General features: G+C 42.5%; 1 protein-coding gene across 13 annotated transcripts in view; it reads right to left on the bottom strand.

The window, feature by feature from the left end:
- The window catches only part of ARMC4 (armadillo repeat containing 4), a 186674-nt gene that overhangs the window by 168776 nt on the left and 2750 nt on the right, over positions 1-15148 (bottom strand). For 3 of the 13 annotated variants that reach the window (XM_021064712.1, XM_021064713.1, XM_021064715.1), the window contains exons 2-5: positions 11953-12215; positions 5066-5223; positions 1356-1557; positions 142-248 (exon numbers count right to left, since the gene is read on the bottom strand). The exons of 1 other annotated variant lie outside the window; for it this stretch is intronic. In XM_021064712.1, the coding sequence (XP_020920371.1) occupies positions 142-248; positions 1356-1557; positions 5066-5223; positions 11953-12176 (691 nt within the window). In that variant the 5' untranslated portion in view covers positions 12177-12215. Of the gene's footprint in view, positions 1-141; positions 249-1355; positions 1558-4955; positions 5224-6059; positions 6783-11952; positions 12216-15148 lie in introns of those variants that run through there. 9 more of the 13 variants (XM_021064717.1, XM_021064719.1, XM_021064720.1 and 6 more) reach the window with 9 other exon arrangements.

The following is a 15148-nucleotide window of genomic DNA, read 5'->3' on the forward strand; positions in this document are numbered from 1 at the left end:
CTGGAACCTCCCGTTGGAAAAGAGGGTGGCTTCAAAAAAAATAGGATTGAAATTTGAAGTTTTCATTTTTTCAAATATTTAATGTAGCTACAGCAGCCTTTTGAAAATACAATATGAAAACATTTATAACATAAAATGAACCTGAAGTATAGTCGATAGATTCCAAGACTGTCTGTTCTCCCTTTCCTGAGAACTTTTTAAGCAGTTCTATGTCATTCTTAACAGTCCTAGGATTTAACCGGATTTCTCTGGAAAAAATGTTTAGAAATTCATTTTAAAGACTTTAAAACAGAATCTACAGAAAACACATGAAAGCATTGCATTATTTCAGGGGGATACCTCATTGGTAGTTAAAACAGCAGTTAAGTTATACAACAACAAAATTAATGTTAATTTTAGCCACGTTACAACCTTATAACATTGTCAAAATGTCAAAGAATTGGTGATGGGTGTTGAATACAACATTAAATATCCTCACTTAAATATTCACTTCATTTTTTAATAATACTAAAATACTAGAAAAGCCTTAAAAAATGAACAAGTTTTAAACCTGACACACTCTACATGATAATTGCATTATAATTTAACAGTTTTTCTAATGGTTTAAGAGGCTTTGAAAATAACAAAGCTGGAGTTCCCATTGTGGTGCAGTGGAAACAAATCTGACTAGTATCCATGAGGACGTAGGTTCAATCCCTGGCCTCACTAAGTGGGATCCAGCGTTGCCATAAACTGTGGTGTAGGTCGCACATGTGGCTTGGATCCCGTGGTGTGTGGCTGTGGAATAGGCCAGCAGCTGTAACTCCAATTTGACCCCTTGTCTGGGAACTTCTATAAGTGTGGCCCTAAAAAGCCAAAAAAAAAAAAAAAAAAAAGGCAAAATGAAAATAACACCAATGTCAATCTGATGAAACCCAACTGGAATGTTTTAGCCACATAAACTGAAAATTTTAACATTTAGAGAGTTCTCATTGTGGCTCAGTGGGTTAAGAACCCTATGTAGTCTCTGCGCAGATGTGGTGGGTTAAGGATCCAGCATTACCACGAGCTGCAGTATAGGTCACAGCTGTGGCTCGGATCCTGCGTCACCGTGGCTGCGGCATAGGCCAGTAGCTGCAGCTCCGATTTGACCCCTAGCCCAGAATTTCCATATGCCTTGCGTGCAGCCCTAAAAAGAAAAAGAAAAATTTTTAACATTTAAAAGTAGAAAAATCATGCTCTAAAATTTTACTCTAATAAAATGCAATGTCAGTAGCAACCATTTCCAAACTTTATTTTTCTTGTGTTTTTTCCTATAGCTCTTAAAGTACTTTTTATAACTCATTATTAGAGGTTTCTTTTTTTAAAAGACTCACAGTGAAATATGTCTTAGAGAATGATTGAGCAGGTGCAGGTCCAACTGCTTGAGTAGCAGGGCAATCTTCACTTTAGTTTCACTTTCAGGATCCTCATCTTTGGTAATTTTATCAAGAATGGTCAAGAGCGTGGAATCTTCATTTATTTCATTTATCACATTATAATCCAAGCCCAGAATTTTTGTTATGGGATTTCTGTTTGCTGATCCCCCCAAAAAAAGGAAATGAAAAAAATCATCCTGTTTTCTATGACAAGAAACATAAAGACTAAACAAATCCTTTGAAGCCCAAACGTGTTTCTTTCAGTAAGCTTTCTCTGATTGACCCCATTTGAATTAACACCTACTTTTCTGATTCTACTATACCAAGAAATCGTCTGGTATCTCTTGAGATGTTCTACTTTGTTTTATAATATCATCTATATGTGTCATCTTCCTAAATAGGACAGCAGGCAAGATGGCCTTTTTTAGGTCGAATATAGGGCACTGTGCAGAATAGGCCTTCAATTAATATATCCAGAATTGATTTGAAAAATAGAGCAATACTGGTCTCCTTAGAAGAATAATCACTAGAACTGCATTCGTACGTGTGCCTGTGCATGTGCACGTGTGTGTGTACATGCATGTGCACCTGCATGCCAGCAAACAGTATTCGCAAATGCTTTCTCTCCAAAATAGCACTTCCTCAGCCTACAGATCTACTGCCAACCTTTCCCACCTGTTCCAACGGTTTATATTTTCAATGCCTTCGACATTAGAGTTGGGGAAACAAATCAAACCAGTATTTACACACATACCAAAATAATAGTAAAAACTTTAAATACCAACTCGTGATCCAGGCTGAAAGCTGAACTCAGTGATGCTGAAAACAGAAGTTGGTAAAGGCCAAAAAACTATCTGGTTGAAAATGAGGGAGCAAGGGGCAAAACCTTGCTTACAAAGGAGGACTTCAACCCACATGAACATCTATAAGGATTTGCTAGAGGAGAAAAGGGAACCCTCCTATACCAGTTGGTGGGAATGTAAATTGGTACAACCACTATGGAGAATAGTATTGAGGTTCCTCAGAAAACTAAAAATAGAACTACCATATGACCCAGCAATCCCACTCCTGGGTATCTATCCAGACAAAACCACAATTCAAAAAGATAACAGGCACCCCTATGTTCACAGCAGCACCATTCACAACAGCCAAGAGATGGAAGCAACCTAAATGTCCATCGACAGATGAGTGGATTAAGAAGATGTGATACATATATATAATGGAATGCAACTCAGCCACAAAAAGAAGGAAATACTGTCATTTGCAGGAACACGGATGTAACTACAGATTCTCATTCTTACATCAAGAAAGAGAAAGACAAATACTATATGATATCACTTATATGTGGAATCTAAAATATTGCATAAGTGATCCTATCTACAAAATAGAAACAGACTCACAAATGTAGAGAAGAGACTTGTGGTTGACAAGGAGGAGGGGGAGGGAGTGGGAGCGACTGGGAGTTTGGGGTTAATAGATGCAAACTATTACATTTAGAATGGATAAGCAGCGAGGTCCTGCTGTATAGCACAGGGAACCATATCCAATCACTCACGACAGACTATGATGGAAGATAATATAAGAACATCTATGCACGTGTGTATGTGCGTGTGTGTGTGTATGAATGACTGGGTCACTTTGCTCTACAGTAGAAAATGGCACACAATTGAAAATCAACTATAATTTTAAAAAATTTGGGAGTTCCCGCCGTGGCTCAGCGGTTAACGAAACTGACTGGCATCCATGAGGACGCAGGTTCGATCCCTGGCCTTGCTCAGTGGGTTAAGGACCCGGCATTTCCATGAGCTGTGGTGTAGGTCACAGATGTGGCTTGGATCCCGCATTGCTGTGGCCCTGGTGTAGGCTGGCAGCTACAGCTCCGATTGGACCCCTAGCCTGGGAACCTCCATATGCCGTGGGTATGGCCCTAAAAAGAAAGACCAAAAAAAAAAAAAATTGAACAGGGCAGAGGTGGGTGGAAATGCCTCCTAAAAATTCAGATGAGATACTAGGTGAATTCAGGGGAAAGACATAAAACCAACTTCTAAATCGCCAGGTACCACGTAATTTGGACCTAAAACTAAGACTTGTACATAGAACCCTTACAGAGAGGGCAAAATCAGCAAACGATACATATTTATCCAGGTCAGGTATATAGCCTTCTGGGTAGTAAATTTATAGATCGAGCTGGATTTAATGCACAGTTGTGCCTGTTAACTGGCTTCTTAAACTCAGTTCCATTCTCCAGATTTCATCCTTCCTCAGAAAGTTGCTTTGATGTACAGATAGCCCAGCAAAGGAGAGGAAGAAAGACCTAAAAAGAGGCTGCTGTCCTAAGGCTCACATTTTAAAAAAACTAAAAGAAAATAAAAAGGACCATATTTTTCTCTCACAGCCATGGACAGTGGCAAAGAATGATGAGAGACAGAACTCAGGCCACTTATGCCAGGGACCCAGGGAGCCACTGGTCACAGGATTCCAAAGAAGCAGAACAAATACATGATACAATTATCTACTGTCAGGTATTTCCACTTGTAAGAAATATTTAGAGCCCAAAAAGAGCAGGCAATCAATCACATCTTTTTTTTTTTTTTTCTAATGGCCACACCAGCAGCATATGGAAGTTCCCAGGTCAGGAACTGCAGGTGCAATCGACGCTATAGGTGTGGCAACACCAGATCCTTTAACCCACTGCATCGGGCCGGGGATCAAACTGGTGCTTCAGCAGTCAGGTTCTTAACCCACTGTGCCACAGTGGGAACTCCAATCACATTCTTTTTTTGCATGTTAGATGATGAGACAATAATAAGGACATTATTGAACTTTAGTGAAGGGGAGAAATATTTCCCACTGAATGAATGTAACCATTCACAGAAAGCTGTGTATTCCACAAGGGAATCCAGCCGGGACAAATGGAAAGTGTGATTATCTTGGGCCACCTGCTTCAGGAAGAGCCTCTGTTCATTTTAAGGGAAAGGTATCACCATCGATCACAGCAGGACGTGATGGGAGAGGGTGGCTTCTGGTGCTGGTCCTGGACCTTTGTCTTTTTCCCTGACATGATCCATAAAGGCTACAAGGCCTGAGATCTTTCCAGAAGCTAAAAAGCTCTCTTTAAACCACACACTAAAATTAGAAATCTAGAAACTTACTAATGGTAAAGCATCAGGCTTTTCTTATTTATTTATTTACTTCTTTATTTACTTATTTACTTATTTATGTCTTTTTAGGGCTGTACCTGTGGCATATGGAGGTTCCCAGGCTAGGGGTCGAATCAGAGCTGCAGCTGCCGACCTACACCATAGCCGCAGCAACGCCAGGTCCGAGCCACTTCTGCAAACTACACCACAGCTCACAGCAATGATGGATCCTTAACCCACTAAGTGAGGCCAGGGATCACACCTGCGTCCTCATGGATCCTAGTTGGGTTCATTACAGTGGAGCCCCAGTGGGAACTCCTAGGCCTTTCATTTTTAAAGGAGAAATCTGATATAAGCATAACATTTCAGCCAAGAAAAATTAACATTTTCTTATGAAGTTGAACATAGAGCTGTTTACCTTTTAGGTTAGAGAACTTTTTTCAAGAGGCTATAACAAATGATTTCCTCCCTCTACCCCAAGATTATGTTTCTGAAAGTTCAAATCACAGCCCGGAGGGTAAATATCACCTTCAATACATGCTTGTGCTTCCTTCAGCTTTGTGTTTTTGGCAATAAATAACAAGCGTGACAACTGCCCAAAGCTCCTAATTTTAATTTGTGGCACAGAGAGAAACAGCAAAGGCTCTCCGTTTTTATCGACTTCCTCTGATTTGACTGTGGTTTCACTGAAAAATGAAAAAAAAATTTTTTTTGAAAGGTTAAGGTTACCTGGATGACAGTAGAAGTTAATTTTAAAACATTTCAACAGATTATTCCCATGTCTCATGATAAAACACAGAGAATATAAATACCTCTTGATCAAAGCTCATCTATTTTCCCACTTTCATCCACACTCAGACCCTTAAATCCCCAAACATACTAGCAACCACAGTATGCAACATGAAATATCCAGGAAGTAACATTTTAAGCAATTTCTTGAATATGTACGTGAACTCAACCACAGTTTTTGGTTTGGGTTTTCTAATACACGGGACATCTTTTTTTAAAAAAAAAAAAATCCCCGGGTCTACAAAACCATGCATGTTTTATGGATTTCTAATGTTATTTTATTTATAAAATTTTTACACCACAATAATTAGCGGTGAGGAATTTTCTTGGCGGCTCTGTTTATGAGCAAAAAAGCTAAGAAAAAAAAAAAAAAGACAAACTAGATCCTCTCTGTGGATTATTTTCCCACTTCAAACCCCCATTTGGTTTACTGTAGGATAACAAGAAGTTTTTCTAAATAGATTTTTTTTTCCTGATCAGAAAGTATCAGCTCTCCTAGACTGGTGTTTCTAGTCCATTACAGAGACTTTTTTAGGCCCTTTTAAAAATATTCAGATGATTTTATGGCAGTGACATTTCTATAGATTTCTACCACTTCCAACATTACTTAAATTGCTCACATTTTTCATTACAGAGTCCTATCCCTGGCAAAACTGTCTACATCTTAAGACCTGATTTAACACGGTTTCAACTGGAACGCAGATAAACGTTGACAGTTCAGCAGACCACGTACATCTGACAGATGCAGACAATCCAATACGATTTCACTAGAAGAGGAAGAGGATGGAGACGGTGGGAGGCAGAATGATGGTTCTCAAAAATGTTCACGTCTTATTTCCGGAGGCCTGTGAATGGGTCGCCTTTCAGGGCAAAAGGCCCTTGGCAGACGGGTTGTGTTCAGGATCTTGAGATGGGAAGACTATTCTGGGATGTCTGCGTGGACCCAATGGAATCAGAGGGTGTTTAGGAGGGGTCAAGTCAGAGAAAGCCATGTGGAGACAGAAGCAGGGCCTCGAGCGGAGGGGTGTAAGTGGCCTCCAGAAGCTGGAAAAGGCAAGAATGAACTTTCCTTTAGCCCACCGGAGCCCACAGCCTGCCCACCCACACTCATTTGAGATGTTTCACCTCCAGAACCATAAGATAATGAATCCATGTCATTTGAAGCCACTGAGTGGGCGGTGATTTGTAACAGCAGCAGCAGGAAGTGACCCCTGGGGCTCTCCAGTCTTGCCCACAGTTCCCGCCCCAGTACCTCAGAGAGGAACTGCACACACAAGGCCTTCGATAAATGCATGAGAAGTGAATGATTAGACTTGCCAGTGACCGGCATCATATACAAAATGCATATGTTTTTGGTGGGGGGAGTTCCCATCATGGCTCAGTGGTTACGAACCCAACGAGTATCCATGAGGAGGTGGGTTCAATCCCTGGCCTTGCTCAGTGGGTTAAGAATCCCAAGGTGCTGTGGCTGTGGGATAGGCCGGTAGTTGCTGCTCCAATTAGACCCCTAGCCTGGGAACTTCCATGTGCCATAGGTGCGGCCCTAAAACAACCAAAACACAAACAAAACAAAACAAAAAACATACATTTTTCTCCACATAAAGCTTTTGGAAGAACGTCCTTAGGGTAGAGGAGTTTCCTTAAAGGCCTGAACCAGGGCTGGCCACTTGTACCAAGATATGGTGGCAGGCACAATGGATGCCAGCTTAACCTGAGGATGTGATGCTCCTGGGGAGAGCCAGGAGAACGGCAGGCACAGGGGACTTTGAAAGTGCCCCTTCCAGTGGAAGCCTATGGCTGAACAGAGCCAGAGGAACTGACAGAGAGGGTGGGTAAAGAGCAGACTTTTGCTTAGGGGCTCACAGTCTCTGGCCTCTGAAACCAGACCTCTCTGGAAGGAAATTGTTGCAAACACCCCAGAAGAGGTTAAGAAGAATGAAAGAATAAATGAAATCCACCGACCTGGCCAAGAGATTTTTCAACTGGAATTGGGGGAAGGAGCTAAAAATACTCAGCTTACACTCTCAAGCAAGAAAGCAGGAAAAGACCTAATATTTAATCCCCAAGGTCTAGTTTACATTCAGAACACAGTTATTAATCCATAAATGTATGTCTGCACAGCAACATAGGAAGTTCTCGGGGATGAAAAGCAGAATCCACTAACAAAACTTAAGGCCACTGATCTTAGCAAATTTACCAAAATACAGTAATTATTGTTGGGAGTTCCCATCGTGGCTCAGTGGTAACAAACCTGACTGGTATCCATGAGGACATGGGTTCAATTCCTGGCCTTGCTCAATGGGTTAAGGATCCAGTGTTGCTGTGAGCTGTGGCATAGGTTCCAAATGTGGCTCAGATCCTGCGTTGCTGTGGCTGTAGCTCTGATTTAACCCCTAGCCTGGGAACTTCCACATGCCATGTGTGCGGCTCTGAAAAAGACAAATAATAATAAGGATGATGATTATTGTGTTTCATAAAACAATATAATTTTAAGGTCAGAGGACATATAATTCAGTTCTTCCTTAGTGATACTGATTAGGAAATTAAGGACCCGAAAGGTAGGAACTGCAGGTAAAGTGTGCATTTCTTGGGGGAGGAGGGCCCTTGAGCAGGCATCCTGACTTCTCATCCACACAGAATTTGTACCAGCATTGAATCCTGTCCCAAACTCATTAATGGCATTGAGACACCACAGACTGGGATTCACAACTAATACACAGCAACAGTAAAGCCCATGAGAGTCAAAAGTCACAGTTCCACCAGAGAAGGGGAGAAAAAACCAGGTAACAACATTTTCACACAGCAATGCTGAAGAGTTTCCAGATTAAAAGCTGCCCAGGCTACCTCCTAGGGACTCGAAGCCCCTCGGTTCTGCCTGCCACCTGCAGCTGGTATGACCCCGGAGAAGTGTCACTTGTCCTTAATTTACAGTGGATTTGGGCTTAATTCTGGGGTGTTTCAGGAAGATTATTAATCTCATCCCTGAGAAGAACAAAAGCAATTGAAAATGGTGATAGAAAGAGACCCACGATTACCATTCAAATGAAAGTAGAGATATTTTCCCCTCAAAATTGAATATGGAAATCATTTTTCTTGTCTTCTGGCTTTTAGACAATCTATGGCTAGACTAATCTTTATTCTTTCCCTTTTCTCCTGTATTTGGTCTTCACACTTCTGGTGCTCACTCATAGGCCTTAGCTCTTCTTCATTGTTGCCTATGACCTTGCAGTGTATCTGGGGAGTGACCTGGGGCCATACTATACTCTGCTGCATGGCAGCAAGGTGGAGGAAAGTATGCCTATGTTAATAGTTGTCATTTTCAGTTGGCTTTCTGGTGCTCTGGATGTTTTTGGCTTGTGTCACATTGTATCTTAATATCCAATAAGATATTTTATATCATCAGAAAAAACCTGAATGTGGAGAGATGATCCTGCAGGGTGAACAGCTGTGTGTTAGAACTGAGTCTAAAGGAAATGCATGAATCATGCAAACATGATACGTGCCACGTGCCTGTCTAGTCAATTCACCGCCACCTGCACCAAAGGAAAGAAGATGATGGATGGAACAAAACCTCTTCCTTGTGTGACTGAAGCATCAGTTTCAGCATCAGATGCCACCAGCCTAATTCAGAAGAAGGCCTATGACACTTGTATTGACTGCTATGAGAGACACACAGCACCAAATGAAAAGCGGGGCCACAACTATAGATGTATCCCCCCAATACCCACAGAGATCAACCAAAGGGGGCAGCTTATCTATGCTAACAGGCTTTCAGTGTAGATCAAACTGACTTGTGGAAGGAGAGGGCTAAGAGGATGCATATCCCCAAGAAGAATCTGCCTTTATTCTCAAACATCCAAGGATATTACTCTTTGTAGAAACACATCCAGACTCCAAACTTAAATCCTTCGTGATGACTTGGCTGAGAACACGGGCTCACAGCTATGAATCCTAACTTGAAGAATGGCTTCCCCCACTTTAAGTAAATGAATAAATGGCATTCTAAGGCCAGCAGCGAAGCAAAAAGAGTGCATGAACCAAAGCGCAAAGGATGAGGTAGAAGGGCTGTTTAGTAACACACACGTTCTTCTTGGAGTTCCTGCTGTGGCGCAATGGAATCAGCAGCATCTCTGGAGCACTGGGACACAGGTTCAATCTCTGGCCCGGCAGAGAAGGTTGGAGATCCTACATTGCCACAACTGCGGCTTGGATCTGATCCCTGACCCACTGCAGGATGGCCAATAAAAGAAAAAAATGTTAATAATAAAAGTACTTTCAGGGAGTTCCCATCATGATGCAGCAGAAACAAATCTGACTAGGAACCATGATGTTGCGGGTTCAATCCCTGGCCTCACTCAGTGGGTTAAGGATCCGGTGTTGCTGAGCTGTAGTGTAGGCCGCAGATGTGGCTCGGATCTGGTGTTGCTGTGGCTGTGGCGTAGGCTGGCAGCTGTAGCTCCGATTGGACCCCTAGCCTGGGAACCTCCATATGCTGTGGGTGCAGCCCTAAAAAGACCACTGAGGGCATCTCTGGTTTACATCACTTGTTACGTTGCTAGACATGGAGAACACCAAATAGCTCTGGGTTGCTGACAGCTCCTTGGTTTAGGGGTATAGCAAGTGGTAGGTCAAGGCCTGGATGTGAACGCACTTGGCGTTCTCCAAGACTACCAGCATCTCAGCAGTATCCCTCGCCCTCTTCCAGGCAGTCAGTACCTACCCAGTTTTTCATCAAGACGCACAGCCGTGGTTTGCTTCCCATGCTACAGGCACTACTACCAGAACCCTCTCACCCCTTCCCATGTCAAAGATCATCAACAAAGGGCAGAACCAAGAATGAGGGAAAGAAAAACTGGCCCAAGGAAAAGCGGCACAGTAACCATGAGAGAAGGAAGACAATTAAGGAGCAACGGGTTCAAAACACGCATGGTGTCAAAAATGTCTAAACATCCTGCTCAAGAGGGAACAATGTACCTAAAGACTGTATGCAGAGATATAACAATGGGAATAAAGCAAAAAGAAATTGGACAGGGATAGAGAAATACTGATACATTAGAGGTGTGTGTCTATAAACACCTCCCTAACTAGGTCACCGATGTGATCATGTTGGCACTTGGAACACAGAATTAGTCCAGAGGCAAGAAACAACATTCTTATCTGACATTTGTTTTAAATCCATCTTTGGACTAAGTAGTCAGAAGTTTTTAACTGATTTTGCAGACGAGGTTGTCATTTAAAGATTAGGAAAAAAATAAAACCACTGTGTGATGCTACAATGAATTTAGGTGGGAGCAGTGAAGCACTTTGGGAGAAAGTGACCATAAGCATGGTTGAGAATAAAATACAACTTAAAAAAAAAAGAGGGGAGTTCCTGTCGTGGCGCAGTGGTTAACGAATCCGACTAGGAACCATGAGGTTGCGGGTTCGATCCCTGCCCTTGCTCAGTGGATTAAGGATCCGGCGTTGCTGTGAGCTGTGGTGTAGGTTGCAGATGCAGTTTGGATCCCGCGTTGCTGTGGCTCTGGCGTAGGCCGGTGGCAACAGCTCTAATTTGACCCCTAGCCTGGGAACCTCCATATGCCGCAGGAGTGGCCCCAGAAAAGGCAAAAAGACAAAAAAAAAAAAAGAGAGAGAGATTTCAGAAAATTCACAGAGAAGATAGATCACAATACCAGAAGGCAAGAGCTCTCGAAATACAGCTCCAGAATTGTCTTATAGTTCTGAAAATAAAATTAAAAAAATTAAAATCTGAGGTTATTCTCACAAATCATACCCCCCAAAAAAATGGAACAGGGAAACTGGGACTCATTAGAGAAGTCTTTTTGACAAGATCAAACTTTAAAAGTTCATATGCAAAACCAAAGAGGGACACAGAAGTCGAAAAGAGGATGTGAACGGCTGAAGTGAACCATAAACTGAGGTTGAGCCCCCAAAAAGGTATATATGAATTTATATATACATATGAACCATTTACAACATACACATATTAACATACACTTGTATATTTTACCTAAGTATAATTATATAAATTTCTGTAATTTATATTAAATAGATATATTTAGCTATGTTCAAAAGAGATACATTGTTAGCCCACTGTTTGAGGGAGAGGTAGGATTTTTTTTTTTTTTTTCCCAATCTCAGATTTGGAAGGTTCTCATTTGAGGACAATGCTCATTGTTAAGAAGTCTCTCCCTTATATTAAGCAAAACTTACCACTCTGCCTCTGCCACTCCAAAGATTTATCAGATTTCATTTATGTATATATTTATATTTTTAGATTTAACAGATTTCCATACAGAAGGGACTTTGTCTTTATCAGAGGTCTACAAAATCAAAGTCTAGTGGCATCTGACAGGTCACATGAGTGGAAAGACCAGACTTCAAGCAAATGTTGGGGGGTGGGGTAACTAGAGAAGGCAGCCCTAGCAAAAGAAAATCTGAATTTAAAACTTAGAGAAATAGTGTGTTGGCCCAATGAAAATTTCTCAGATTTCCCCCGAGGGCCTCCAGTTTTTCGACATTTCTGAGATTCACAGAGGTTCGGTGACTTGCCCCAAACCAACAACCCATCAATAAAAACAGGTGCAGCTGCAGGTCCTCCGCTCCAGACGCAATACTAGGCTTACCTGACAGCGTACCCTGATCCAAATGCTGAGGGGTCCAACTTTGTTTGCCATTCCAGTGGTTCTACAAATACATAGTTTGCTTCTTGGGGATGTTTATAGATAAAACTCTCCACAAATATAATAATCTCCTTCAGTATTGCCTCATTTAGAGGAGTGATTTCCAGGTTCCTCGTCCCGTGCCCCGCGGCTGTCCACTGCGCTGACCTGGTCAGCGCCACACCCATGGGACCTGTCACCGCTCAGATCCGAGCTCAGCGCACACACTGCATCAGAGCAGAAAGAGTCAGAGAGACGGGAGCATCTACCTTTCCACTAGAACTTTGTTCATTTTCAGGATTTTTAAGCTAGTGCTCACCCAACCCACATTCTGTTTATTCAGCTCAGAGGTGGATTTTCTTTTCTTTTCTTTTTTTCCCTTTTCTTTCTATCTTTTTAGGGATGCACCCGCAGCATATAGAGGTTCCCAGGCTAGGGGGCCAATTGGAGCAGTAGCCACCAGCCTATGCCAGGGCCACAGCAACGTGGGATCCAGCCACACCACAGCTCATGGCAGCACCAGATCCTTAACCCACTGAGCAAGTCCAGAGATTGAACCTGTGTCCTCATGGATGCCAGTCAGGTTCGTTAACCACTGAGCCATGACGGGAACTCCCAGAGGTGGCTTTTCTAATTTCCCAACTGCTCTTCAATTCCATGAAATAGCTAATCATCCCTGAACAAGCTCTAAAGTAAAACTGACAAGGACTTAAGGATTTTCCAAAAGCTCCCTGCCCTGGAATAAATAACTTCTTTCTTGTTTTCCTGGGTTTGGGTCCACGAGAGAGAGCATTCAAAGAGCTGGGCAGAAAAATGGAAGCAGCTAAGTCCAAGTGTGGGGAAAAAAAGATTCAGAGGAGGCTGGCATCAAGGCCTTCCATTTGCAGCTCTGCTGGGGCCAGAGGTTAAGTGAGCAGTGCTTTTCTGAGCTGGATCGCACATTGCTTAGCATTATGCTACTAAACTGAATTCGTTATTCTTTGTCACCGTCATACATCCGCATCAGAGCAATGCTGACTGATGAAAGTGATTCTGAAGAGCCCTGTAGCTTCTCCTAGTGCCTTCCAAATTAATAACAGAATAAGAACATTAAGTGAAATATAATTTTATTTTTTCTGAAAATTGGTAAAGCACCCTATTAATCAAAAATGTGAGGAGTTCCCGTCGTGGCACAGTGGTTAACGAATCCGACTAGGAACCATGAGGTTGCGGGTTCGGTCCCTGCCCTTGCTCAGTGGGTTAACGATCTGGCGTTGCCGTGAGCTGTGGTGTAGGTTGCAGACGCGGCTCGGATCCCGCGTTGCTGTGGCTCTGGTGTAGGCCGGTGGCTACAGCTCCGATTGGACCCCTGGCCTGGGAACCTCCATATGCCGCGGGAGCGGCCCAAGAAATAGCAAAAAAAAAAAAAAAATGTGAGCAATCCAAATACTGTACTCCCTTCCCATATATCCTGCCTAGAATATTTTATTATAATTCATAACTTTCTTAAGAGCAAATGTGAGAACAAATGAGAACTTTTTGTAGCTTGTTTGTCAAAAATTGGTTATCAAAAGAGCCTAGTGTTAAAATGTAGAACAGAAATTGGAGTTCCTGTCGTGGCTCAGCAGTTAACGAATTTGACTAGGAACCATGAGGTTGCAGGTTCGATCCCTGGCCTTGCTCAGTGGGTTAAGGATCCGGGGTTGCCATGAGCTGTGGTGTAGGTTGCAGACGTGGCTCGGATCCCACGTTGCTGTGGCTCTGGTGTAGACCAGTGGCTACAGCTCCGATTAGACCCCTAGCCTGGGATCCTCCATATGCCACAGCAGTGGCCCGAGAAATGGCAAAAAAAAAAAAAAAAGACACACACAAAAAAATATATAGAACAGAAATTGAAATAAATTTCACTCTAGCCAAACAGAAATTCACCTTTAAAAGAAGATACTTAAAAAACATCCATAATCTTAAATAACAGCAAGTTAGAAAATGTTCTGACATTATTTCATAATGGATATTTAAGATTTTTTTTTTCAGATAATCTATGCTTGTTTATTTTCTTTTTGGTCTTTTTGCTATTTCTTGGGCCGCTCCCGTGGCATATGGAGGTTCCCAGGCTAGGGGTCGAATCGGAGCTGTAGCCACCGGCCTACGCCAGAGCCACAGCAACGCGGGATCCGAGCCGCGTCTGTAACCTACACCACAGCTCACGGCAACGCCAGATCGTTAACCCACTGAGTAAGGGCAGGGACCGAACCCGCAACCTCATGCTTCCTAGTCGGATTCGTTAACCACTGCACCACAACGGGAACTCCTGATTTTCTTATTTGTAGTAACATTGATCATACAACCTTTCTTCAGGAAAATGAGAATGGTTAAGGAAAAAAGTTAAATAAAGAATATAATTAGCTTCCCTTCCCCATCATTATTACAAAAGCTCAGTATCAAGATTCTATAGAAACGGGAGTTCCTGTCGTGGTGCAGCAGATGAATCCGACTAGGAACCATGAGGTTGTGGGTTCGATCCCTGGCCTCGTTCAGTGGGTTAGGGATCTGGCGTTGCCGTGAGCTGTGGTGTAGGTCGCAGACGCGGCTCAGATCTGGTGTTGCTGTGGTGAAGGCCAGTGGCTACAGCTCTGATTAGACCCCTAGCCTGGGAACCTCCATATGCCATGGGTGAGGCCCTAAAAAGGACAAAAAGACCAAAAAAAAAAAAAAAAAAGATTCTATAGAAATGATTTGGAGGTATTACTTTCCATATTGTATTAATCTTGAAATCCAGTAACGGGGACCTAGATCACAGGTCCTTGACTGGACAGTACCAGCTCCTGGGAAGCAGTAATGGAAGCCTCATACAGATGTTGTATTATCAAAGTGATAGGAAGGGGACATTGTTCACATTTAGTGGTGAGAACCAATAGTGCCAGATGTCCTGTAATGCACAAGACACTCCCTAGAAGGAAGAATTATGCTGCAATTGTCAGCATCCAGTAGGTAAAACGCTTCAGATAATTAATACCTGAGCCTGCAACCTACTGCCACTTTACAAATCATCATGAAGAATTTTTTTCACAGTTTTAATATGCACTGAATTTTCTAGGACTGCAACTATCACCTAAATCAAAGGAAGGTTGTGCATACTTCCTTTTATAAGGGAATTCACCAAGAGGCCAGCATTTGGTAA

This window comes from Sus scrofa, chromosome 10 (genome assembly GCF_000003025.6).
Source record: "Sus scrofa isolate TJ Tabasco breed Duroc chromosome 10, Sscrofa11.1, whole genome shotgun sequence".
Lineage (NCBI taxonomy): Eukaryota > Metazoa > Chordata > Mammalia > Artiodactyla > Suidae > Sus > Sus scrofa.